The sequence below is a fragment of the Azolla caroliniana genome, unplaced genomic scaffold (genome assembly GCF_043228905.1).
Source record: "Azolla caroliniana isolate FFs.n. ecotype wild unplaced genomic scaffold, voAzoCaro1.0.p SCAF_15, whole genome shotgun sequence".
Classification (NCBI taxonomy): domain Eukaryota; kingdom Viridiplantae; phylum Streptophyta; class Polypodiopsida; order Salviniales; family Salviniaceae; genus Azolla; species Azolla caroliniana.
In genome coordinates this window covers 718559-746412 of record NW_028230450.1, presented here as the reverse complement: position 1 = coordinate 746412, position 27854 = coordinate 718559, and the positions used below count along the sequence as shown (strand labels likewise).

The 27854-nt window shown below is 36.9% G+C and overlaps 2 protein-coding genes across 4 annotated transcripts; both read left to right on the top strand.

Moving 5' to 3' along the window:
* Positions 1-5329: 5329 nt before the first annotated feature.
* On the top strand, positions 5330-7135 carry LOC147854230 (uncharacterized). Of its 3 annotated transcripts, XM_087330842.1 has the most exons (4): positions 5333-6067; positions 6208-6277; positions 6574-6681; positions 6775-7135. In XM_087330842.1, the coding sequence occupies exons 1-4, from the start codon at positions 5488-5490 to the stop codon at positions 6827-6829; spliced, it is 813 nt and encodes a 270-aa protein (XP_087186968.1). In that variant the 5' UTR covers positions 5333-5487; the 3' UTR covers positions 6830-7135. The 3 variants fall into 3 exon arrangements, with proteins under 3 accessions (XP_087186966.1, XP_087186968.1, XP_087186967.1); XM_087330841.1 differs by having other exon boundaries at positions 5335-6067; positions 6574-6886; XM_087330840.1 differs by lacking the exon at positions 6208-6277 and having other exon boundaries at positions 5330-6067; positions 6574-7135.
* Positions 7136-10045: 2910 nt separating this feature from the next.
* On the top strand, positions 10046-13915 carry LOC147854229 (ankyrin repeat protein). Its single transcript, XM_087331632.1, has 6 exons — positions 10046-10181; positions 11926-11999; positions 12625-12673; positions 12775-12882; positions 13270-13357; positions 13439-13915. Exons 1-6 carry the CDS (start codon positions 10133-10135, stop codon positions 13659-13661), a joined length of 591 nt encoding a protein of 196 aa, XP_087187758.1. The 5' UTR covers positions 10046-10132; the 3' UTR covers positions 13662-13915.
* Positions 13916-27854: the final 13939 nt, after the last annotated feature.

The following is a 27854-nucleotide window of genomic DNA, read 5'->3' as shown; positions in this document are numbered from 1 at the left end:
TTAGTAGTTCACTTGTAAAAATGGCATTCGTCCTTGTAAACACTAGTCAAAACCCATAATTGCTCTTTAGTTTGTAGAGGTAAAGGACCTTGGATGAATGTTAGATTTTGCAGTTGTTGATAGATAAACCCATAATTGGGTAGGATGTATACTCTTGCCCAGTAATTGTCTCACGAGTCTTAGAGGGATATTCTCTAGAATCATCAAATAACTAAAATATGCACTCGAAGATATGGTCCCTGCATGCTCCTGGTACCCAAAAGTGGCAAATAAGAATATATATGAAGTTCCTAATATATGCTTTAACCCCCGTGTCTACCATCAAACATGAAAAACATTGTGCATATTCCAATATTGTTATAGCCCCTAATAACGTGAGAATTAAAATATGATATCCATCTCGTCATTCGACATTTTGAACATATGGAGTAAACCTCTCTCTTTCCCCGTGTCTACCATCAAACATGAAAAACATTGTGCATATTCCAATATTGTTATAGCCCCTAATAACGTGAGAATTAAAATATGATATCCATCTCGTCATTCGACATTTTGAACATATGGAGTAAACCTCTCTCTTTCTTTCTCTCTCTCTCCCCCCCCCCCCCCCCCCCCCCCCCCACACACACACACACACACAGAGGACATTATACTACACATGTTGCACATAACTACAAAACCATATTCTTTGCGGGACAAGGAAACTGTACACATGGATACATGTCATTGTCTGCCATTCAAACCATTGCTTCTATGTAACTTAGCTCACATGCATTCTGGTGCGAGAGGGGCATTGGGGCACAAGTGATGAGAGTGGTCGACTATACACACTTTGCCCTAAACAAATTTGAGAGTATGAGTATCATACTTTGATACAATGCTCTGCCTTTGATCATATTCGACCATGCTTTCCACACATCTTTGACCAAGCCCAATACTTGCACAAATTTCTCTCATAACCACAATGTGCACTCTCAATTGCAACATTCATTGGTAAAGTTCTTGAACATCGAGAGTCGCTACTCACTTTCACATGTATCACGTGAAATGTAATATTTTTGGTCTCATAGGTCATATTTGACCTTTGAAGACGATGATATAATCTATCTATCTCTCTCTCACGCACAACCTTTGGCCCTCCTTGATAATCGTAGCTCAAGCCATATATGTTTGACCTCAACTTCTTGCATACAATCGTGGTTGATTTCCAGATTTTATTAATAATAGTTGCTATCATAATTGATTTCTTGTATTAATAATGAATGAAGTCTCTTTTGTGAGCATATTTTCCATTAAGTAATTTCGAGTGTAAGAGTGAGGTTGGGAAGACCATTTGCTAATTCACTCCATTGACATGCTTGAGAGTGTTTGGCATCCTCCTTGCCCATTTCACCATTGATAGGGTGTATTCCAAATTATCCTCATAACAATGAACAATTGGTGCAACCCATTGTAGTGTGTTAAGTAGGTTACACCAACAATGAACTCAACATTAATGGTATGATTCCCACACATGGGTGTCATGGGAATTTTGACAATGTCATTGTTGTGACGCCTTTTTGTTGTTACTATGCATAAAAGCAAGATAGTAATGTTAACAAATGTGTTCACAATTGCCCGTCTACATTCACTTACTTGAGGTTTGAAATTGGAAGAACATAACATTGTGAAGCTATTGAGCATTAGTTTGTCGAGACATTTAAATTCACTTATATGTTATATAGGAACACTTCCACATAATGGTTTAGCACTTAATATCACGTTTTTTTTCTTCTTTCATATTAAATAGTCCATGTTTACACCACCGACGTCTGAACATAATAAACAAACATCATGCATATAAAATTCCAATATATTTAGTATGAAGTCATAACCTTATTATTGAATTCCTTTTCCTGTGTACACAAATTCCTCTTTATGCAATTTCTTGACATGACCCCGAAATAACTACTTTTAGCTTTTGATCGCATAATTCTCTGAACACAATCAAAGTAACCTTTCTAAGTTGTGTCTTGTAATTGTAATCCTTTTCCTATCTACACGGATTCCTCTTTACGCAATTTCTGAGACATGTCCCCAAACTAAACACTTTTATTCTTCCACAACACAATTCTCTAAACACAATCAACTTAACCTTTCTAAGTTGTGTCTTGTAATTGTAATCCTTTTCCTATCTACACGGATTCCTCTTTACGCAATTTCTGAGACATGTCCCCAAACTAAACACTTTTATTCTTCCACAACACAATTCTCTAAACACAATCAACTTAACCTTTCTAAGTTGTGTCTTGTAATTGTAATCCTTTTCCTATCTACACTTATTCCTCTTTACGCAATTTCTGAGACATGTCCCCAAACTAAACACTTTTATTCTTCCACAACACAATTCTCTAAACACAATCAACTTAACCTTTCTAAGTTGTGTCTTGTTTCTTGTGTGTACGCATACTAAACTTCTTCCCTTTGTTGTTGATGTGACAAAACACGAAATAATACATCATAGATGTGAAGTAAAGCTTCACATTTATAGATATCTAATTTTCCAAGTGCTGAGAAAAAACAGTACTATTTGGATAGTGACAAACATGTAAAACATGATTTGATGATATTAATGTTTGTGGCCCTACACATAATTGACTTTTAGATTTTATTTATTCGAGCATACTTAACCATGTCGGCATGATTACACTTGTTTTTAAGCAGTTAAAACCTTTGCATTCCATCTTAGTAATCACAACTTGTTGAAAACTGGATCATCATAAGTTTTTATGCAATATAAAAGCCAAATAGAGACATTTTTGTGATAAGAAGGAATCTAGATACAATTTTAGTGTGCATGCAATTTAGGTTATTGTAATTTGCTTGACCTTTAATACATACAAATGGAATATTTATCAATACTTCCAGTGTAAAGATTCAAAACACTCTTAATAACAACGCTTTATAATCCTTGAAGGCTGAATCTTAGCACTCATTATAATTCAACGAAGGCCCACGTTATTAGCTCTTGAGGAATATCAATGCTTTGTATATGCAATTGTTACATCCAACATAGCTCTATATTGTATATGTTATATACTATGGTCATTCGAAATCCAATCGACAAAATTCTTCCTTAGGTAAGTCACTCACAAATTACACTTCATGAGCAAAATTTAATATTATCAAAGAAGGGAAGCGTTAGTAAAATCCAATGTAATTGTTGAATCGGGCGGGCAAACAGTCAAGGCAAAGTCAATTTCATGCATAGATAATAATCATTAAATAGCGACATTGAAAATAATAAGCAACTTAAAGAGAAAATCCCATGTGGATATGTCTTAGCAATATTGATTCAGTCCCAATCATGTAATATTGACACTACTTATGGATAATGATTAATAACCTATTATTACTTTGCACTATGCACGACTTGATTCACTACGATATTGTGTTCTATAATTTGTATCATCACTTTGAGAATAATTGTCCTTTAGAACCTCGAGAACAATAGGTAAACATTTAGAGAGAAACTGTTGCCATCCATGTGATATGCTAACAAGAAGCTTAGCATGAAGGCGAAACTTGAAAGGAGTAAACTTTTTAAGAGACAAAATGGTGGAAAGTAAACTTTTTAACCTCCTCTCTCAAGTGTATGGTAGATATCTTAGAAGTTCAATACTTAAGAGTTTTAATGACCAAAAGCATTTATGAGTGGACACAAGATGAACACATTGTTTATGAAAGGATGTTGCAAATAAAACTAAGAGTACAACTGACTTCCTAATCCAATTGAGGGAACACAATTCCACAACTTTCTCAAATAATTTTCAAGCTACAACTGAAGGAACATGATACCATGACTTCCTCTCCTTTGTCTCGTTATCAAGGTGAACTTTTAGTGAAGCCATCTTGTTCGAGATCTACTTACAATTGTGGTGATTCAGTATTCAAAGAATTTAATCTCTAATCTAATTTCTATAATATGCTTGAATCCTAGTTCATAGATCTATACTTTATTGGTATGAGTTCGCAATCATTCTCATGTACTCACAACAAGGATTTCAATTTTGGATAACTAAATAGTATGTTAGTCTCATAATCAAACAATATCCTAATTTGTGATGTTCAATTAAGAAATGTGAAAGAAGGCATCAAGTAGACAATTTAACACTGAAGTATAAAGGAACCATAAGATCCATATCTTCTTACATTATGAATGAATATGTGCTTAGAAGCTTCTACTTCATTGTTTTGGCAAAAACATTATTGTAGTAATGGCTTGTTTAATTTTTTTAGCAATGTCTGTTCAATGCAACACAAAATTGTTTTTATCATTTCGTAATTTTAAGGAGCAAGACTACAATTTTTGCTCCTCTTGTTGTGGAAAAGAAAAGTCAATGTTGTGAAGGTGAATCTAGAATAAAATGTCAATGCTGGTAAAGCCTTAAAGCACGACCAAAGTGCACGATCTCCAATTAAACCATGAAGAGTACCTCAAACTAAAATTATCAAGAGTATTTATAGTGAATGTATTATTAAACACATTGCATAACACTCGAATCCAAAACCTCAACGTTGTTGCAAAGCACAAGCTTTGCCACTACATCCTCGTACTGGAATTTCGACAATGTAATGTCCGAAAAGGAGCAGGTAGTGCAAATGAATTAACTATGGGAAGCCATGATATCGATACAATAAACACACGTTGAAATAACCCCATATAAAATTCAAGCCAACCAAGGTAGTAAAAGTTAGATAAAATGACGTTAGTTTCATCAAGGTTCTTAGAACAAGGCCAAGTAGGTGGAGCTTGTTACTACACAAACACTCACCTTTAAAGAGCATATTTTAGATATTATAGGGGCATCCAATCATTGTGAATCCATTTTCAAACACTCCTACATCTGAACCTTCAAAAGCCTTTCATATTCATAGAGCTTCACATGGGTAGTATGGTGAGACAACCTCAATTTCACCACAACTTGTTATTCTCGCCTTATAGTGTTGTGAAAGATGTTGTTCCAACGTAATATCATGCACTCTAGAGTCATGAAACCCTTGCGATTCAAACATAAGCCATATGGCACTACAAGTGTGGCTCGAAAAAGTTTTAGTTTCATCTAGTATTTGCCGGGAAATGTGTTGCTGGCAAATCGATTTCCAAGAGAATTTGTTCTCGTACCCAACACAATGCAGGCCCCCCTCAAAGAGACATCTAAGTTTCTAATACTAAGTAGAGTCACATGTCTAAGACATGAATTGAATAATCTCTCTCTCTCTCTCTCTCTCTCTCTCTCTCTCTCTCTCTCTCTCTATGTATGCCCTTTTGACCTTGGTATGGTGTTTTTTTCTTCTTGTGAAGCAAGCATATGTTAAAAAGGAAAAGAGTTTCTATCTCCCTATCTCTGTCTCTCATGAAGCTCCTATATTCTATAGCTTCTTCCTATTATGTCATAGATAGATAGATAAATAGATATCTGGATCATTCCCCTTCCTCTTGCTACCATGAGCACCACAGCTAGCTCACCATTGCCTCTCTCCTCTTCCCCATCCAAGGAGATGGTCTTAGAGATCCAACTCAATACATTGATCAATGAATTCTTCTTCTCTACAGTAAATGCAGATCATGCCCATGACCAATGCAAACAAGGTCATGAGGCAGAGCCTCATGTGAAGGCTCATCTAACAAGATCCTTCTCAGAGTCCATGTTTTGCTTAGCAATAGAGGATGTAGGCAGTGAGAAAGGAGGTAACAAGCAAGTGCTATCTAGAGTGGGCAGTTTCCCATGTAAGAAAGAAATCAATGGTGGCTCAGGAGGGAAGCCTTCATGCAAGAAACCGCCGAGGCCCCCGAAAACCCCGAATTCATTGTCTTCTGATACCGAGAAGGGTAAGTTCGGCCGATCTTCGGACACGATCCTTCTCATGAGAACCTCCTCTTACTCATCTTCCTATTCATCTTCTTCTCCTCCTTCCTTCTCTCCCAGGAGGAGGAGGATGAGAAGCTCCTCCTCCTCTTCTTCTTCTTCATCAATGTGGGCACTCATATTCACACTTCTCTTTGCAACCATAATCATTGGTCAAGGTATATGCTGTTTTTGTGTCTTTATACATGTGTGTTGCCATGGTTTCTTTTTACATATGTTATGTATGTGAATCAAAAAATTCAATGCAATTATAACAAGATCTCATGTTTGCAATATCCTTTTCCTTGGTTTTTCTCAGATCTGTGGTCACACATCCACCATCAAACCCTAGCAATGCAGGCAAGGCATGGTGGTGTTGCTAACTTAGGGTATGCTCCAGTTCTCTCTCTCTCTCTCTCTCTCTCTCTCTCTCTCTCTCTCTCTTTGTGTATGTACATATGTGTCTTTTTAGTATTAACCATTTACTCTGTGCCCAATGTGTACATTTTTTTTAACTTCTTTGCCCAACCACCTTGATGTGAAAAATTAAAGATCTACACTTGTATTGAATGTGGTTGTCGGCATGTCCCGCCCACACGTGAAAATGACCTACATTGTTGGTTGATAAGCCCTTTTCTTGCTTTTAATGCCCCCCCCCCCCTTCCTTCCCTTCCCTTCCCTCCAGGAAATCCTCGAACACACCTTCTTCGACCCTCGATATTGGCTCTACTCAAAGTTTCTTTGATAATCGCAAGATCTTGGAGAATCTGGAACGAAGGCAATCATTGGACACCTCTTCTTCAATGTTCGCTTCGACCCAAAGTGTCTTTGATAATCCCAACATCTAGATCTTGGAGAGTCTGTAACGAAGGCAATCCTCGAACACCACTTCTTCAACGTTCGCTTCGACCCAAAGTGTCTTTGATAATCCCAACATCTAGATCTTGGAGAGTCCGAAATGAATTCAAGGATTTCTTGAATCCGCATCTTGTACCCCCTCAATTTTATATGGGCAGGCCAAAAACCTAGCTATGATTAGCATATGGAAATGCCATGTCTCATGTAGAGTTTTTTTTTTTAAAATCTTCTTCTTTTGGCGTTTGGAACCCAATCTAGGGATAGTGTCATTTGAAGGCTCCATTTCGTGATTTGGGCAAAACCCATATCCAAATAATCGAGCTATGTATATATGAAAGTGGATTTGTTGGATTTATGGATTAATGAGTCAAATATAAGAGTTAAGATAAGGAATGCTAGTTCCGTGGTCTTCTCACTCTAATATCATCCTTGAGGTCGATGGAAGGTACAATATAATATATTTGGTAAAAAATGGCTCTTATACTCAGGATAGTTTGTTAATATTTAAATTACTCAATCCTAGCTAAAACTATGGGTGAATGGACGAGTAAAAAGAAGGAAAAGTGAAAGATAGAAAGAAATGGACACCAAATAATAAATGACATGAAGCGGGCATGATGGACGTTGGAACATGACTTAGGATCGAAAGCATGCATAAACATTTGTAAGTCACATGTCGTGCATCGAACGGGGAGACAAATCGCCATGTAACAAGGACTTATGCTAAGCCCGATGGCCAATGATGTGTTTGCAAAATGCCTTATGAGACGATATATTTGGATGAATTAAATATATTGATGAAGATTATTTTGGCGTGGATCATTTCGTCTCGTAATGTCTTTGTTCTTGTTATCTTATTCTTTATATTGTGATTTTCTATACTAAACTTTGGTGACCCTAGGTTATGTACTTTTGTATGAGAGACCCCTTCTAAGTCAAGAACTTCAATGGAGCCCATAGACATCATGCTCAAGCAAGGCATTACTACATTTCTTTACTTAATACACATGATTTTAAAGAAAAAGAAAAAGATAATGACCCACCACGCAAAATAACCAGTGGACCTCAAAATTTCTCACTTGTCTACTTTATAAATAAGGGCAATCTACATCATGTCTTTGCTTGTCACATGTCCATCAAACAACCTTTATCCATGTATTTAGCAAAGAATGAGAAGAAGAAATGGAAATTTGTTTCATACTATTTAGATATATATCGCCATTGGTCATGGTCACAACTTTGTGACTTTACACACTATCATATAACCAAAACATGTGTTCACACATTGACAATGCATCATCTTCCAATATTTTGCATCAATCAACCTATAGACGATTTGATCTTTGGCAACAAGCACATCACTTAAATAGAGTTGTCTATTCAAGTCATACACATCACATATATTATACCAAAAGTTATTGTGCCATATGATGCACAAGTGAGAGAGAAAATTGCGCACAATGGAAAGGAAAATGACATACAGTGTAGTGTTTAGCCAATTTGTTCATAGAATTGGGGAATCAATATCAATATGACCACTTAGTCCCCTCAAAATGATTCTTCAAAAATTTACATACCATTATATTCTTTCGTCTCAACTCAAAGAAAAAAACTATTTTGCTCATTTTTCTATTGATAGGATGATTTTGTTTTCCTTGTCTTATACATTAACCTATTCGAATTTAATTTGTTTGACAAACATATTATCATTGCTTTCTCTCTCTAGATTTCGAAAACTCCATAGGTCATGTTTTTTGCTCGAAGTGCAATATCCATATTGTTGAGAATCAAGCTCAACCTAGTCTAGTGCGTGAACACACCTTGAGAGTGTATGAACACTCAAAGGTCAAAAGTCACCACTAATTTTGTAGCATATTCTATGACACATAACTAATGAGTTTCCACATTCCCTATGACTGATGAGCTTCGGTAGTTAATGAAGAGAGATGGTGACTATATAAAGTACCCTCCTCCTACTTTGTAATGTGTTGATTAAATCTCCTTTGTAATATACATCTTCTTGAGTATTCATTTTTTATCTATGATGTGTCTCTCTCCTTTCCTCTTCTCAAACACACACACACACACACAACACATCTCTAACCTATTCCGTTGCACGGAATCATACCACGATTCTTTACACATATTTACTAGAGAACGTGAGAATGGGTAAATTGAACTTGAAGAGCCATGCGCAATTCATTTAGGCTTCTCCTCATGTTTTAATCATGCATTGTATGAACATAGTCCAACTACACATACTATTCAGTTTTACTAAGACAACTCTACATTTTTTAATTGGAAACAACCTATTTGGGCCAATGGTGCGTGGTTTCGAGCTTCCCATGCTCGAGAACCCCACTTGGGTGAAGATTTTTAGTTCCAATAGATTCACTACTTTTTACCCACACAAAGTAGCCTCTTGCAAGTTAAGACTCCTTACGCACACAATCCAACCTCCACTATTGTCATGTGTGTTTCAGAAGAACTCTTAAACATGTCGCATCCGAGCTTTTTGTTTGGCTTTTGTTTACGTAAGGTCACACATATCTCGTCGAAGGTAGAAGTGTCTTGAAGCATCTCAACCAATCAAATCGTGAACACCTTGGTGAAAGGCACAAGTCAAGTAAATTAAGCGCGCATGCCAAAGCGGAGGCGAGAATAGTCGGGAAAATCTATGTGCACACATGCATCGACACACAACACCTGGAAATGCAAGCAATAAGGATCCAATTCGTCTCAAGTTCTTCGTGATGGAGTTTACATAGATCTCATGAAAGGTATATACATTCAACGATTCATCACGGGTGTGTGACAAGTAAAAAGTGACAACAAGTGAGAGATATTGACAAGTAACAATTGACAACGGTTTGGTTTGAGAGTGTCGAACTCAAACCGTTAAAAAAAATTTGAAACTTAAACTGAACCAATTCGTCTCAAGTTCTTCGTGATGGAGGTTATATACGTTCAACGATTCATCATGGGTGTGTGACAAGTTAAAAGTGACAACAAGTGAGAGATATCGACAAGTAACAATCGACAACGGTTCGGTTTGAGAGTGTCAAACTTAAACTGTTTAAAAAAATTGGAACTTAAACTGAACCGAACCGAACCACGAAATTGTTTAAACCTAAACCATTTAAATTGAGCCGTCACAAAAAATTTAAGCTCAAACCAAATGGTTTTTATAGACATTCAAACCATTAAACCGTTAAAACTACGGTTCTGTGGAACTGTAGGGGCATTGGAAGGAAATAAATGGAAACCTAGGGGGTATTCGGCTAAATTTTCCTGATGTTTTTCTTGTTTTTTATAGTATAAGGGATCGAATTCTCTGCAGGCGTAGGCTATAGCATGCCCGCCCTTCTACAGTTCTATCGGCTTTCATGGCAGGAAGAGAGGTCCGCGAATACACAAATCTCAGCGATCCCAAAGGTAAGCCGCGTCTCTGTCCCTGCATCTTTGCGTTTTTCTTCATCTCTCCGTCGATCATAGATGTTGGAGTTGTGCTTTGGAGTGCCCGCAGGCTTGACTTGCGTTCTCTGTTTAAACTCTAGGTCAGTACCGATTGTTTTCTTTTTAGGGGAGGTTTTACTTTTCTCTCTACTCGGAAGGATATGGTTGATGTTTGAGAGGAGGTGGAAGATGACGAAGGAAGAAAAAATAAATCTGATCGAAACAGTTACACAGAAGAAACGTCGGGAAAAACACAATCTTGCTAGAGTGCACTACAAGTCTAATTTCCTGAAACTTTGAAAATAGAAAGGACAAGAAGATTGAATACACAGTGCACTCTGAAAAGTGTCTTTTTACCTAGTCATTGATTGAAACTTCACGAAAATGAGGAAAGTCCATCTTTATGCAACTTGCAAATAGGGTACATTGCTTACCAAGCATTTTCAGTGCACATTACAATTGTCATTTAACCTAGAGACCATATGTTCTGGAAGTGTATGCTCGGGTCCACAAAATTTGTATGTTGGCGAGAAGCTATTATCAATTCTTGTTAAAAGAGTCTAAAATTTGTCTAGTATGTTTAGAACCCTGTGAAGTTCTTTATTTTGTGAACTCCAGTATTTGCAGTTTAAGAGGAGAGGAATATCTTTGAATTAACTAGCTTGTAAATCTTAATATGACACATAGACATAGAATTAATGATGATGATGATGACCTGGTATTAAAACATCTCATGTAACCTGTCACATAGCCAACAGATGCGTCTCCTAACACTATATGAGTTATACTAAGGGGAGTTTGTCTTGTATGTAAAGATATCATTGCTCCTTGTTAAATTAAAAACTTCTAGAAGGTTTTAGTATGTGAAGACTGAAGTCCAATATGCACAGTGTACCATTGTAGCAGAAGAGTATGACCTAGTATGTAAAGGTTAATATGTCACCAACTGAGAACAAATATGATTAACTTCAGGTTATTCATACTGAAAAATAAAACCGCTAGACTTCCTAGATATCCATGAACATTTTTTTAATGCATCAAATGGATTTAAAATCGGTAATGATTTGTGGGATGGTTCTACAAGTGTGAAGTACATGACTATGAATTGGATGCATGGTGGTGAGGGGACATTGTGGCCGATGTTGGATGGTGTAGAGTTATGCAATGGAAAAGTACAGTGATTGCATCCAAAATCAATGATGATGATGCACTATAAAATATCTTATGGGACTCAAAGAACAGTTAGGGGATTATCTTCATTCCCATGTTAGCCAACACAGACTTCCTCAGTATACGATGGACTGTTCGCATCAAGTGATGGGGATTAGAGTATGAGTGCCCAGACAGACCTACATTGAGGCACTAGTATACCTCTGAACATCCAGACCAACCTGAATGGTAAACTGCTAAAATTGGTGTCTAGAACAAACCAAAAGTGGAGGATATTGTAAGACCTGAATGCCCCAATTAGTAGAAAAATATGGCTATTGTCCAAAATTTTATCCCAGGATTGTATTTTAGAGCGACTCCCTGAAATAACCATCAAAATCTGACAGCTTTGGGCATGCTATTTGTTTGTTTTCTTACTCCAGTTATTGGTATCCTCTGACTCTGGTTTTATGGTTTATTGGGTGCATGCATTCGAAATAAGTTCATAGTCCTTTAAACTTCATATTCTTTGAACTTTTAAGTAATTTACTGTATTGATTTGATCCTTTCACAGACAAAAAATGGGGGAAAGGCGGCAAAGAGAAGGTGGATGATGAAGATGTGGCTTTCAAAAGGATGGTAGCCAAGGTTAGTCGATCGTGCTTGTTAATGTTAAACTTTGTATTTTGCAAGCTTTTGTTATTTATGATATCAGAATGAATTAAAAAATACAATGATTTTGTTTGGGCTTTATAATTACTCTGATGGAAATTCAATACCAAATTTGGAGATGGATGTATGGAGGAATTGGGTTTGGTTCAGCAATTAGGCCAATAATATGTTTTTGAATTATTATTGTTCTATCGATTAACTAGGCTTTAATTCAGTAAGATTTGTCCTGAATTCTGGAAGGCAAACATAAATTGTATTGGCTTGTCAAATTATAAATTCAACAAGTGCCAACTCAGTAGTTATTTTGGAGATGGATATATTCATGAATTGGTTTGGTTCACTAATCTGGCCTGCAATACATTTTTGAGTGATAATTCTATACATGAATTGGGTTTCAATTCAGTATTATATTATCAGATTCATTGTACATTTTGAATGACAAACATAACCGGGATTATCATCTCAAGTTATAAGGTTATGTTGATATGACTTTGAATCACAGACTGTCTCTTCTTGTTTTTGTTTCTCTATGTATTACGTTTTCTGAGAACTTGCCCTGACAGGGATTCTGGCGTGGCACTTGGGTGTGTAATAACAACAGATGCAGGAAGTAGCTGGTGAACGTGGTGGTTATCTTCACGGTCGTGGGGGTATCATTTTCTGTCACTTTACCATTAATTTTTTATTCTAATCATTTTCTTATCTTACTAGCCTTATCCTAATGGAACACATGGATTTTGGAGACATTCAGCTCTGGATAGTGATGATTTGCTCTACTTAAAAGAGCAAATGGAAGCAGAAGATGATGCAGAACGCCTTCGCCGCAGAACTGAGAAGAGGGCTTTTGCAGCCTTTAGAATATCCTTGAAAATTTTATTGCTTGATCTGAATGGTTTTGAAAAAAACTAAAATTTGGGAAAACTCCCAAATACTCAAGTTTTTCTTTGCTCCCCCCCGGTCAACCCCCAAAAGAGAGAAATAGAAGATGAATTTACCATATAGCTGGTCAAATAGCACAGATATACAAGAAAAAGGGGATGAACTGACATTGTGATTGCTTGAATAGCACATGCAATTGATCTAGGTGAGGTTGAAAAACAGAACCTTAACAGACATCCGAGAAAAAAAAGATAAACATGGATATTTCGGAGTTTTTCCTCTAGTTTTCTTAGTTTGAAGTTGTTTTGGAAAGCCCACATTTTTTGTGTGTTTGCTTTTGGTTACCCTTGACATAACCTCCTTTACAAAGCAGCCAGTATAGCTGATGCATCAGCTTCATCTCTACCCCTACCTCTACCCCTTAGGGTAGAGCCAAAGCCTCGCAGTGGGATAAGGTAAGTTTTGGAAGTATCATTGTGTCGCTTTTATGTATGTTATAATCTTTTTTTGATATATGGTATACTTGATTATAACAGACAACGAGTACTGCTGAAAAACATTAAGCCCAAAAAGAAGGATGAATCTGTGCCAACCATTGAAAAAGAAAAGCAAAGGGATTATAGCTCAGGTTCTGATGATAGTTCAGCTGTCAGAAGACAATTGGAGACTTCAGATAAAGAACAGACACAGACAAACCAGATAAAAACTGGAAGCTTATTAGGTTTGGCATATGAGAATTCAGAAGATGAAAGAGATTAACGGAACATTGGATTTTGAATCAATTTTTGTTTGGTCGTCATTTGGACATATTGGAGTAAATTCTCTTCTTTGTAAATTGTGCTTTTAGAGGCGAGAATTTCATGGACCATAGGCCATAGCATATAGGGATGTAAGCCTCAGTTAGCAGTCCCTCACATAGTAGTGATCAACCAAATTTCTCTTTTATGGTGAAAGGATATATGCTTTGTATTTTGTCAAATTTGGATTAATGTTAGATTGAAACTTGAAGGTGTTATTTGTCTATTCACAAAATATTCCTGATCATTGCTTTGGGTAGCAATCCCTCCCTACTGCCGATCAATCAAATTTTCTTTGTGGTGATGAGTGTACGTATGTATCAAAATTTGAATTTTTGTAGTGTACATGTGTTGTCAAAAGTTCAGTTCCTGATCTAATGAAAACCAGATTGTTAATGAGCATTGATGTCAAGATATACGAAGATTAGAATGTTAAGAACACATGTGTGTGCCATAAACTCTCAGCGCAACAATCATGATATCTCATGGTAGTGCATTAGCTTTAGGATTGTAGAAAACTAGAAAAAGAAAAGCAATCCTTTTCTACTTGATCCTCTTCTGAAGCATGCATTATCAATTAAAAAGGAATACATAAGTAAATTAGCTAGTTGGTCATCCATGAAGTTAGTTGATGCACATAAACTTGTTTAAAACTAGTGGTAGATTAGGTGTTGGATATATGAACTCAAGCATTTAGGACTCTCTAGCCCATATGGTAGACAACATAGAGACAATAAGAGATAAAGAGAATCTACTTTGCTTGGTTCTAGGCATAACGTGGACAAGATGTACCTTTCCAAAGTTCTTCAAGCTAAACATGAACTTAACTTGATTTAATAAATAACCTAGGTTTGTTGATCCCCTCACACTAGATATTATACAATTGAGCACACCTAATGAAATCTAATCACCATCTTGACATCTTTTCGAGCAAGGGTACACTAGATATAATAAGTATGCACATTCTTCATTGCTTTAGTAAAAGGTGATATTGTATAAACCATTTGCAATGATGTTGTGGGCATCTTTGAGTACTGGTGTTTCTCACCATGAAAATCCTAGATTGTTCTCCTTATATTGAAACTTGTACGTGCTTGCACTAGAGTACTTTTTTATAAACTCGTTGATTTGAGATTGAATGGAGCCTACAATGTAAGTCAATGAATCTTGTGAAACATGAGATTTTCGTGAATTTGTCCCAAATTCTTAATCTGACAATATGAAAACTGAGGTTGACTTTGTATGGGTGCCTATGTTTAAAATGGTTTAACATTATTTATTTGATTCGGGAAGTATCATATAAAGCCAATCAAGTTGGATAATTCACATAGATAAATGTCAACGTTGCCCCAACGTCAATGTGGAATTGAGCACATTGAGTATTTTGATTCAACATAAAGATCGATCATGCTGAATAATCACTACTCATGAGTAAGATTAAACTTTCAAGGATTTTTTAAATATTAGTAAAATTCTTGACATTTACGACGTACTGCATTTGCATACTTTTGATCGAAATGTCCATCAATTCACCATCTCATATATCATGGGAGAGAGCAACATGTTTGTATGTTCCACAAAGGTATTTCATCTCTACTTTGCAATGATAAAGTCAAAATGCATTATAGAGTCAACCACCACTAAGCCATAGTCAAGATTGTGTCTTGATGTCGTTATATATTAATTCTTATTGCTCTTTAGAGTGTTCAATAGAACTTCTGGGAGCTAATAATGAATAACAATTTCGTGATTTTTTAAGCAATGTGTTGTGAACCATGTTCTCACTTAGTTATTTTAACGATCTATGAGATGCGGCATAGCGCATGAGGAGCATCAAACTTCGGTGCTCTCAATTTTATGACTTTGATGCTATGGCGTAAACCTCAGAGCCAACAACTAGACAAAGATAAATAGAGTTGTATTGCTTGGGAGACAAAATAAGTGATTTATGCGATACATGTAAAACTAAGGACTAATGACTCTCGATCCTCAAGAACTTTACTAATGAATGGCACAATTGACAATGCACACTCTTATTGTGAGAGAAATTTGTGGAAGGATTAGGTTTGGTTGAAGATGATGGAAAACATATGTGATAAAAGGCAGACTATTGTATCAACATGTGATGTTCAAACTCCCAAACTTGTTCAAGGCAAAACTTGCATACGCAATTAGTCTTATCACTTGTGCCCCAACGTCCCATTCTCACTTCAAAGTGGGTGTGAATTAAATTGTATGGAAGCGATGGTAGACAATAGGATGGTTCTAACATATATCGATCGTGTTGTTTCATCATACAACAAAGAATATTTTTTGTAGTTTGGTGCAACTTTAAGGCCAGATTTTATAAAGCTTTTCACAGATTCTAGTGTCTCCTCACTATACATAAGGAAAAAACACCACATCATTTGCGTACAACAAAATCATGATGACTACATTCCTAATGACAACTTTATCATGGTTTATCTTTATTTTAGCTCTTCACAAGCATAATCTTCATCTTAGAGCTATTGACACTCATGTTAATATCCATGCAAAACTTTTTCAATGCCTTCATAAGCTTTTGTGCATCTCCTAAAGTATTAAAAAAAACACCACATCGTTTGCATACAACAAAAGCACGATGACTACATTCCTAGGGTCAACTTCTTTAATACCTTCTTCCTTTACAAAATTTACAATCACTTGCTCTAATTGTTAATGCATAGACCAAATAGAGTTGTGAGAGTGGGCGTCCCAATCATCTATACACACACATATAACTTTCTTATAGATTCGGGTAATTGCAAACGTATATTCTCTTGGCACCATATATTTTTAAGCTATATATATATATTATATACACATCTTCAATCATAAAGAAAGAAACACATATATGAAAGAGAACCATAACACATCATCTTTCGGCAATTGATTGCTCATATAAGTTCTTATAATGCATAGACAAAGTCCACAAGAGTTAATTGACCATAACTTTAAATTAGCACATGCATGTGCTTTCTCTTGTGCATGGAAAAATTGTTAAGTCAATTCCCCATTTTCTTATCTTTCTTTAAATAAGTTTTTTGTACCGGTGCAAAACTCTAGCTCTAGAAGTTAAAAGTGAAGAACAAGCAAAATGGTAATAGCATGATGTCTATATATTCTCCACATTTTTAGTGCTATGATGGCCTTTGTCCCCATGACAATATAGTGACGTAAGGCCCTTTATTCAAGTGTTTACAAGCTCTCTCCCTTGTGGCATTTTAATGATTGTTGGCATCATAAAAAAAGTCGTCATGATGTGGAGTGTTTGGAAAATACTTAACATGTGGGTGCTCAAATATCCATACTATGCAACAAAATTTAACATTATGTAGTTGATTGATATGCTAAAATGACACATTTCTTGCCATGCACTAAAGATATCACTAGTGAGGAAACAACAAACCTAATCATGCGTGAAGTGTTTCATCACCATAGTCTTCCAAACAACATCATTAATGATCATAAAGATAAAGAGAGATGTTTGAGGGAGCATCTATTGAGGGATGATGTTCAGCAAACAGGACTGTAGTAGAGATGAGAGTAGAGACACATAGATTTTTGGTGTACCCAACCGCCTTAATTGGCACACGAGAAAAAAGGTTATTATATTAGTTAACCCTAAAAAAAGGTGTGTTCACATTACAAAAGGAGGTGTCTTGTCCAAGTGAACAATGTGTTCACCTGTACAAATAATTACCTATTTTGTGAACTATGGGCCTTTACACCTAATAGCCTCCCACTTAAATGTCCGATGTGAACATTCAAGTAACTCCCACAACTACATGCAATGCTCATGTTGAGCTTTGCCAAGACATTTGGTGAGAATATCTGTAGGATTATCATGTGTTTTGATCTTGGTCAATGTGACTAGACCATCCTCCAAAACTTGTTTGATAAAGTGATGTCACACATCAATGTGTTTGGTGCGCGAATGAAACATGGCATTCTTAGCCAGATACACAACACTCTAGCTATCACATCCTAACATAGGAGTACTCACAAACATGCCAAGATCTTCAACAAGTTTGTTGAGCCATATAGCTTCCTTTGAAACTTCTGTAACTGAAATATATTCAACTTCAGTAGTACACAATGCTACAATCTTTTGCAATTTGGAGCACGATGACACTTCTCCACCAACAAATGTAAATATATATCCGCTAGTAGACTTGTGTGTATCAAGTCACCTGCCATGTCTGCATCACAATATCCTTGCAAACTTAATGCACCCTTCCTATAGCATAAACATTTTCTTTGTGTACCTTTAAGATACATGAAAACACACTTGATAGCCTCCCTATGTGCTTTGTCGAGATTAAGCATATAGCGACTGACAACTCCCATTGCATAAGAAATATCTGGACGAATAGGTACCATAGCATACATTAGAGAACCACATGCTGATGCATAAGGAATTCCCTTCATAGCATTGACTTCTATCGCATCCTTTGGACAATCCACCTTGCTAAGTTTATGATATGAAGGCAAAGGAACTCCTTCCTTCAAGTAAGGACACAAGATCCCAAGTATCATTTGCATACAAAGATTTTATTTCTTCTTGCATTGCATGCTCCCACTTACTACCAAGTTCACATTACATTGCCTCTTTATAAGTAAGAGGTTCACCCTCATCTGATAGCATGACATAATGCAAAGAGGGGTCATATCTATATACCTGCCTCCTTAAATGATTAGACCTCATACCCAATGATTAGTATTATTTGAGATTGGTTCTAAATTTGGAGGAAAATCAGTTTCAACACTTTCGGGTTGTTGCAAACCATGTCTAGCATGTTGTTCAACACCTATATTTTGTTGTTCAGTACCTTCATCTCGTTGTCCAACACCTTCATGAGCATCTCTTTGTTGTCCAACTTCTTCCAGCTTGTTACCCGTAGGAGTGTACGGGGCGGTGTAAAGGTAGAACATGATAAAGTGGCTGTTGTGTATGTGTAATGTATATACGGTCTTTTTTGTAATAGTAATATTATACCGTTGCATTTTTTATGTACTATATAAACCCCTTATAGGGCATGTAATGCAATATAGAATGGCTTCACCCCCCACCTCATTAACACATATTGTCCCAAAAAGGTTTGTACCTGTGATCGTACGATATACTCATCAAAGCCTTACCATTAAGATAATTATGTTATTATGTTATTATTATCATCTATCTAGAAAATTCATGAATATTCTAGAATACTTTGGAACAATCTAGAAAATCCAAGAATACTCCTGATAAATAGAGGCTTTCTTGAATTACTTGAACCAATTCTATTCAACGACTCTCGCGAGAATTTCATGCGTATGTGTCATATGGATGGGACCACGGAGGCCTCATACTAGGGAGCCAAAGAGGGTAAGAAGGTTCAACTTGGTTGGCCTCATGACCTTGATGCTCGTCGACCTGTGACCATACGATATACTCATCAAAGCCTTCCCATTAAGATAATTATGTTATTATGTTATTATTATCATCTATCTAGAAAATTCATGAATACTCTAGAATACTTTGGAACAATCTAGAAAATCCAAGAATACTCATGATAAATAGAGGATTTCTTGAATTACTCGAACCAATTCTATTCAACGACTCTCGCGAGAATTTCATGCGTATGTGTCATATGGATGGGACCACGGAGGCCTCATACTAGGGAGCCAAAGAGGGTAAGAAGGTTCAACTTGGTTGGCCTCATGACCTTGATGCTCGTCGACCTGTGACCGTACGATATACTCATCAAAGCCTTCCCATTAAGATAATTATGTTATTATGTTATTATTATCATCTATCTAGAAAATTCATGAATATTCTAGAATACTTTGGAACAATCTAGAAAATCCAAGAATACTCATGATAAATAGAGGCTTTCTTGAATTACTTGAACCAATTCTATTCAACGACTCTCGTGAGAATTTCATGCATGTGTCATATGGGTGGGACCACGGAGGCCTCATACTAGGGAGCCAAAGAGGGTAAGAAGGTTCAACTTGGTTGGCCTCATGATCTTGATGCTCGTCGACCTGTGACCGTACGATATACTCATCAAAGCCTTACCATTAAGATAATTATGTTATTATGTTATTATTATCATCTATCTAGAAAATTCATGAATATTCTAGAATACTTTGGAACAATCTAGAAAATCCAAGAATACTCCTGAGAAATAGAGGATTTCTTGAATTACTCGAACCAATTCTATTCAACGACTCTCGCGAGAATTTCGTGCGTATGTGTCATATGGGCGGGACCACGGAGGCCTCATACTAGGGAGCCAAAGAGGGTAAGAAGGTTCAACTTGGTTGGCCTCATGACCTTGATGCTCGTCGAGCTTTGTCTCGCCAAGATTTCGGCTCGTCGAGTATTGACACTTGATGAGACTTGTTGACGAACAGTTGATGAGTGCTTTACTCGTCAAGCTTTCGTTGGATAAGTCTCCTGCTCGTCGAGTATTCTTACTCGTTGAGCTTTCGCTCAATGAGTTTTTGTTGGACATCGAGCTTTCACACTTGACGTGTGATGGCTACCACTAGCAACCGATGACATCTCAACAAGTGATTCCGCCCTTAGAGACACAACACCGTTGCCGAAGTGGTAAGGATGACGACCGAAATGACAAGAATGAGAGGGGATGAGATTCAGACACCACAGAATACAACAATCTTTTTTTTCTTTATACGAAACTCAAGCCATTGTGGGATTACAACGACGACGCTTAGGTCGGATTCGGTGTAACACAAGAGTACAATGCCAAGAGAAAAAAAAAGAGTAAATGGGAGGAGAGGATGAAGAAGGATGTGAGATGAAGGTGAGTGGGAGAGAGAGCAAGAAGGTGAGAGAGAGAGAGAGAGAGAGAGAGGAGAGAGAGGAGAGAAAACACAAAGTTGGAGATGGAAAAACACTATTTTTGATGTATCTTCTTGCTACAGTGTCCCTTTCCTTTGTTCTTTGGCTCGTTTCGAAGCTTGCGCGGAGAGATTTCTAAAGAGTATCTGCACATATCATTTGGGGGTCTTGGTAGAACTCTGCGAGTAAAAATTCAATTCGGTTGCATGCATCTCATGATCGCTTGCTTTGACTCCTTCTCCAACACAATTACTTGTAAGTGAGCTCTTTCCTAATTCTTGTCATATGGATGATAGTGTTTTCATGAATATGGATGAGTCTCCAAATTCTGAAAAGGATGCATGCATGGTTGAGTCAGTTTCGAGCCCAAGAGGGGATGGTAAAAGAAAACGATGTATTGGAGATAATAGTATGCCATGTCTTATGCTGATGCAATGCGACGCGATGATATTGAGAAAGATGATAGTCATTGGGAACATTTAAGATGCATGGCAAATATATTAATGGAAGATTGTATAAGGGAGAATGTGAAAGTTGCTGAGGAGTTTGTTGACGATGAAGTGGCTAAGGTAGAAATTGATAATAAGGAGTTTTTGGGCTCATTTGCTAATTTATGTGATAAAGGGGTCATATTGTTTTTCACGGGGAAGATACCTTTCCTTTGGAGGGTCAAACAATGGTTATGTGGGATTTTACTAGCTGATTGTGTTCAGGATGTTTATGTCGGTCCTCGTGGATTTTATGAGGTTGTTTTGGTATCACAAGAGTATAAAGAGAAATTACTAAATAAATTGCTAGTTTTTTATGAAAAAAGTTTGGTTCATATTGTTCCGTGGAGGCCACTAGTGGAATACCAAGATATATTAAAGCAAGAGTGTCCCGTATGGGTTGAGGTAGAGTGCACATATTCAGTGGTTTGGCCAATATTACGGTCCGCAATGGAAAAGTTGGGAAAGATCTTGGTACCTCCTAGTGCTAATGCTCAAAATCGATATCGGATGTGTATTCTTTGGAATACTGCTATAAAGAGGCCAAGTTGTTTACAGATTGCATGCTCTAGTATGCCACCTATGTATTTTCGGCTTAAATGGGGTACATTTGCAGGACATTGTTTCCATTGTGGTGTGTTGGGGCATTTTATGGTTGAGTGTCCTCAAAAAAGAAATAATGTAGTGGAGGTGGTACATGAAGAGCCTACAAATCATGATTAGATTCAAACTTTGACAATTTCAGAGCAAACAAAGGAACCACAAATTGTGAATGAGAAGGATGGAAAGACTCTAGAGGACGAAGGACAATGGTCAATAGTTTCTGGAAAGATGAAGAAGTCTAATAAGAATGTTGGACATAATGTATCTATGGAGAAGGGCACACAGATTCAACAAACAAATCCCATGCGGAATAAACCATGGGTTCGTTAAGAGGACTATCCAAAGAAATTATCTTTTGATAATAAAGGTAATTTGTATGTTCCTTGGAATAAACGGAAATTGGTGCCTCGTTCACATGAGGAGCCATCAGGGTCTGGAGTTTTGCATTCTCATAGTAATTCATATGCAATCTTAGGGGATTTATTTCAGGATAGGGCAGAAACATTAACAGTGAAGGAGAAAGAGATTTCTCGAATAAAAGGAAAAAGTAAAGTATGAAGATCACCACATGGAATGTGAGGGGTTTGTGTTCTAGATTTAGAATGCATGAGGTTTGGAGGATTGTGTTAAGTGAGCAATGGGATATTTTATGTGCAGTAGAGCATAAAGATCATCGTAATGAGAGCATAAAGATCATCGTAATGCTAGTTTAATTAGTTGTTCTAAGTGTTATACATTATGTTATGTTGGCAAGGTTCATGGGGACTATTTTGGGATTGTCATGTTTATAAAAGATAAATTTCACCCAAAAGTAATTGTTTCATATGAATTTGGAAGATTTATTGTGGTAGAGATATGTTATGAAGGGCAAATTCTTTGGTTAGTTGGTGTGTATGCATCGAATGTTTCACAAGAATGAAAGTTGTTATGGAGATCTCTGACCTCGATGCTTGATAATGGTAGACCCAGTTTATTGATGGGAGATTTTAATGTTTGTTGTGAGACAAATCAATCAACATCCATCCACTCTATTATGGATGAACCAGAGTCTCAAGAATGGGGAGATTTTGAGACTGAAATCATGTTAAGGGATGTATGGAAATGGATTAAGGGAGATGAACCTGGTTATACCTTTCAATCGGCACAATATAAGGATACTTGGAGTAGGTTGGATCGAATGTATGTAATGCATACCAAAGGATTTTTACCAGAGATTTTGGATATTTCAGTGTCTTATGGGTCAATTATATCAGATCATTTCCCATTAATTTTTGAATTCACTCACCACTCAATTAGAGCTTTTCATGAGTTTTTAGGAAAACCATCGTTGATTTTTAATTCATCATTTTTGGATCATGAGGTTTTCCATGCCTATATGTGTCAATTGATTGATGCATTTGCCTATCATGTTCAATTTGATGGGTATGAAGTGTGGGAAGTATTTGTTGCAAATGTTCAGAGGTTAACTAGGTATTATGGAATTCACCATGCGTTTAAAAGGAGAAAGAAATTAAGTCTCCTAGAAAATTTGCTTGATAAATGCAACTCATTGTTAACTTATTGGCCAACGGATGTAGAGTTGTTGGGATATCAAGAGGTATTAATTTCTGCGATACATGATCTAACGGAAAAAAATTATCAACATACTAGACTACATTGTCTAGGACAAGAAGTGGATGATGCTAATTGTCAATCACATAAGTTTTTTCATGACCTTCATGAATCACATGCACGACATAATGTGGTAAGGTTAGAGGAAAATGGTATCACGTGTTCCGATCCTCAAGAAATTGTGAAGAAATGCATACACTATTATACACAATTGTTGGATGTACAAGTTTGTATTGATGATAATGTTAAAAAGGATAGAGATGTATTTTTTAATGGAGTGAAAAATCATGTATCGCATGATGTGGCACAATCATTAGATGCTAATATTTCAGAGGATGAGGTGGAACATGTCATGTCACATCTTGCTAATGATAAGAGTCTTGGGTGGGATGGATTAACAAATGAACTCTTTAAGAAATATGTGATTAAGTTAAAGGGGCCTTTTACGGTTTTATTTCAGAAGGTGTGGAAATCACGGGAAATGCCTCATTCTTGGAAGATTGGTTTGATAAAACTTTTGCCGAAGGTGCCTTCTCCATCTTCCTTTGCTCAATGGAGGCCTATTTCATTGATGGGGGGAATGTACAAGATTTTTGCAAAAGTGATAGCCAATAGGTTGCATAAGGTTTTACCTTCTATTATTCATAATGCTCAATATGGTTTTTTAGCAAAAAGAGACATTTTACATAATATTTTAAATGTTCAAATGGCAATTGACTATGCAAAGGATTCGAAGCAAGAATTGGTGTTGCTACAATTGGATATCGAGAAAGCCTATGATAATGTGGATTGGTCGTTTATAAATTAATTGATGTCTCATATGGGTTTTGGTGATCGTATGTCTAAGTTGATATACACATTAGGGGAGGGTTCGGTTTCACTTGTGATGTTTAATGGAGGTCAGTTAGACAAGGATGCCTGGTAAGTCCTTTACTATTCACTATTGTGACACATCCTATTCTCATTAAGTTACACAATATGGCTATGGAGGAAGAATTGCTTGGACTAAGGTTGCCATCAGGGAAGCCATGTATTGTTCAAGCTCTAGCAGATGACCATATTATGTTTTTGGCACCTAATCGGGAAAATATTAGTAAGACAAGAGATGTGTGGGGATTGTTTTCAAATGCTTTAGGGTTGAGAATTAATATACATAAATTTGTCCTCATTTCATGTACAGAACAAGATGTGTTGGGGTTGGGGTGGTCAGGAAGGATAGTACATCGTGGTATGATTTTTCGTCACCTTGGATATCCAATTGGGGTGGAAGTTTCTCATGTGAAACTTATTGAGTGGGTGTCCAAAAGGTTGGAGGATACGTTTATGTATTGGAGGTCTCAAATTTGGCCTTTTCATGTACGACTTAAGGTGGCCCAATCGATTATGGTCTCTATGGTATCTTATTATCTTCCTTTGCTCCCATGGTCAAAGAAAGCTCTTGAAATATTGACACGCTCGATGCGAATGTTGTTATGGAAAAGAAAAGGGAAAAGCGCCTTGTCGTGGTTGGCATGGGATCATGTTTGTACTCTGAAGCGTCTTGGCGGGGCATCAATATTAAATCTATATGAGCATATGGTGGCTCGCCAATTTACTTTCATTCGATTTATGTTTGAAGGTGTACAACCTTTGACAAAAATGGTGGCATACTTTATAGAGAAGAACGGAATAAAGCTTGGAAACATGAAGGTTGAAGCAAATTGGTGGAATGTAATTAATTCTGATAGGGATGTCAAATGTGCAGGGTCTATGATAGTTGATCATTTATTGACATCATGGCAAAGTATGTTAGATTTTGTGGAATGGCATCCCCCACAAGAAAGGGGATGTGCCAATTCATTACAAATGCAGGTTTTGGCGACATTAAGGTTGTTGAAGTGGGAAGGTAAGCAAAATTTTAACCTTCAATTTAATCGGATGGCTAGATTGGGTTTGGTAACAATTAAGGATGCTATGTTGGTATCACAAAGAAGATTAATGGCTTTTCGAACAATCAGATCAACATTTTGTATTCCAAAAGGTTATACCTTTATTTGGGATAAGTTGCAACAAATACTATCTTCGTATGAGCCAAATCCTTATTTAGATGGGTGATCTCAAAAGCTTGATTGGAGGTTTGTTGGAAATAAGAGATTGACTATGATCTCAACAAATGTTGCTTATCACACATTGATTAACAAACATAAGTGGTTGGAAGAAAGGGTTATAAAGATATGAGGGTTTCATAAGCCCATTACTTGGTGGCTTCATGTGATCAAGGCAGGTTGGTGTTCTCAATTAATACTACGAGCCAAGGTATTTGTTTGGAGAGTTATGATTGGAGCTTTACCATTGAGGGATGCATTAAAAAAAAGAAACATTACTAAAGGATTGTGTTTCTTTTGTTTCGTAGAATTGGAACATAGTAGACATCGATTTATTTCCTGCCCGATGGCAAGGATGGTTTGGAGGTGTATCAGTTTAGTGTGGATGTCTCTAACCGGAGTACGTCCATCTTCCTTCAATTGGGTTTTTGCACATATGGAGAACAATGAACCAATGCCTCATTCTAAAATTATTTTTGAGTTCTTGAGGTATTGGGGGCTATGGTTCAATTGGAATATGCGGAAGGCCTTCATTTTTTATTCGCAAGTGGGGGTGAGAAAATATGTTCTAAAGTTAAAAGGACTTCTTTTGTGGCAATTGACATTGCTAGAGAAGTCACGAAATCTCAACCAGGAAGAGAGAGAACTCTGCAAGGTCACATATCATCATATTCGCCATTTGAATTGGTGTGTAGGGTGGCATTGAGTTTAGTGTTGTAGTTTTCTTTAGATCCCTAGATAGAGGGGGTTCTATAGTTTGTTGTAAGTTAGTCATGGTGGTGTTTTTTCTTTCGTAATGAAAGCCATTATTTATGAAAAAAAAAGAAAAAGAGAGAGAGAGAGAGAGAGGGAGAGCTCCCCAAAAGAAACCCAAAACTCCCCAATGCCCAAAAGAAGGAACCCAAAATAGCCAAACCCCATTGTGTGGCCCTCTTCCTCCTTTTATAGGTAAACAAGGGGAGGAGGGCACCACTTTACATTTAATGCATGTTATTCTCCCTCATTTTCAAAGGGAATAAAGGCTCCTTAAATCAAGCCCACGCTTGCATGCCCTCATTAGCACGCTTTCACATGATTTTCTCACCGTTGTCACTCCACATCACGACAACGTTCGACTCTAACGAGTGTTCAACTCTAGCAAACCTTTTGGCTCCTACTAGCACTTGAATGTAGGAAGCGTTAGACTCCTTCGAGCATTTGACTCTAGTGAGACTTTAATTACCCCCGAGCTCTCGACTCTCAAAGTTATCCTATCTTTGTAGTCTTCATTATTATAATATATTTTTATTCTGTCATATACTTTTTTTTCTTTTAGTAGTCAACTTTGAATGAAATATTCATAAACATTTGAATACAAACATCATGTTCACATATATATTTGTTCATTACTTAAAAATAGGTATATAGAAGTATTTGAGTTCAAAAACTCCATCAAATGATGGAAAGAAAGAGAAACCTTACTAGGACATCAACTCTTGTTTCCTTTTTCCACAAAACATTATTGAAATTGAACCAAAACCCAAAAAGCCCAACATACATATAAGATGGAATACACACTAAATAGACCATGTTCTAAATTTACTCATGTTGATGTTCTCCCCATTCATCTTCACTACTACTAGCGTGACGAGCATAACCATACATTATCTCGTGGTAAGTTTGTACCATAGTATTCTATACATGTGGATAAAGTGCGAGGGTTAAACGAGAGTGTAAAAAAGGGAGGGTTGCTTTTAATCCTAGTAATTGAGACAATCCATAAGGGCTAAGTGTGAACTTGCCTAGGGGCCTTAGGTCTCGCTATAAATATGAGGCTTAACTACCCTCATTTGAGACATCATTTGACTATGTCGAGCCCCGATTGGCGTCCCATACCATTGCCTTGGCATCGAGTCGTACCTGGTATTGGTGCACTCGCTACAAGAGTTTGTAGAGCTTAATCCTTATGTAAGCATATGCCAAGGAATATAATAGATAGATAGATAAGAAAGGAAAGAGAAAGATGGGTGTTGATCCACCCGACCAACCTTGACTGAAGGGATCGAGACAGACTCGAGCCTCGATCAACTTCCCATACCACCGCCTTAGCATCAAGTCATACCTAGTACTAGTGCTCACCACAAGAGTTTGATCACCACAATATCAGAGTCTCGAGTCTTGACGTAGTCGAATGATGCCTCTAATGAGGGTAGCTAGGCCTCATATTTTTAGCCAAACCTAAGGCCCCAAGCAAGTTCACACTTGGCCCTTATGGGTTGTCTCAATTCTTAGGATTATAAGTAATCATCCCTTCATTACACTCTCGTTTAATCCCTCAGACTTTATCCATGTGTATAGAATACTATTGCACAAACTTACCAAGGGATAATTTATGGTTATGCTCGTAACAATTGGTACTTCTAGAATGTTCATCCTTTCCTTCACCACAGGGGGGCATGTTTCTTTTTGCGAGATCTCACCTTCTGAAGTGTCTCATGTACCTTGTGTTTTAGCTT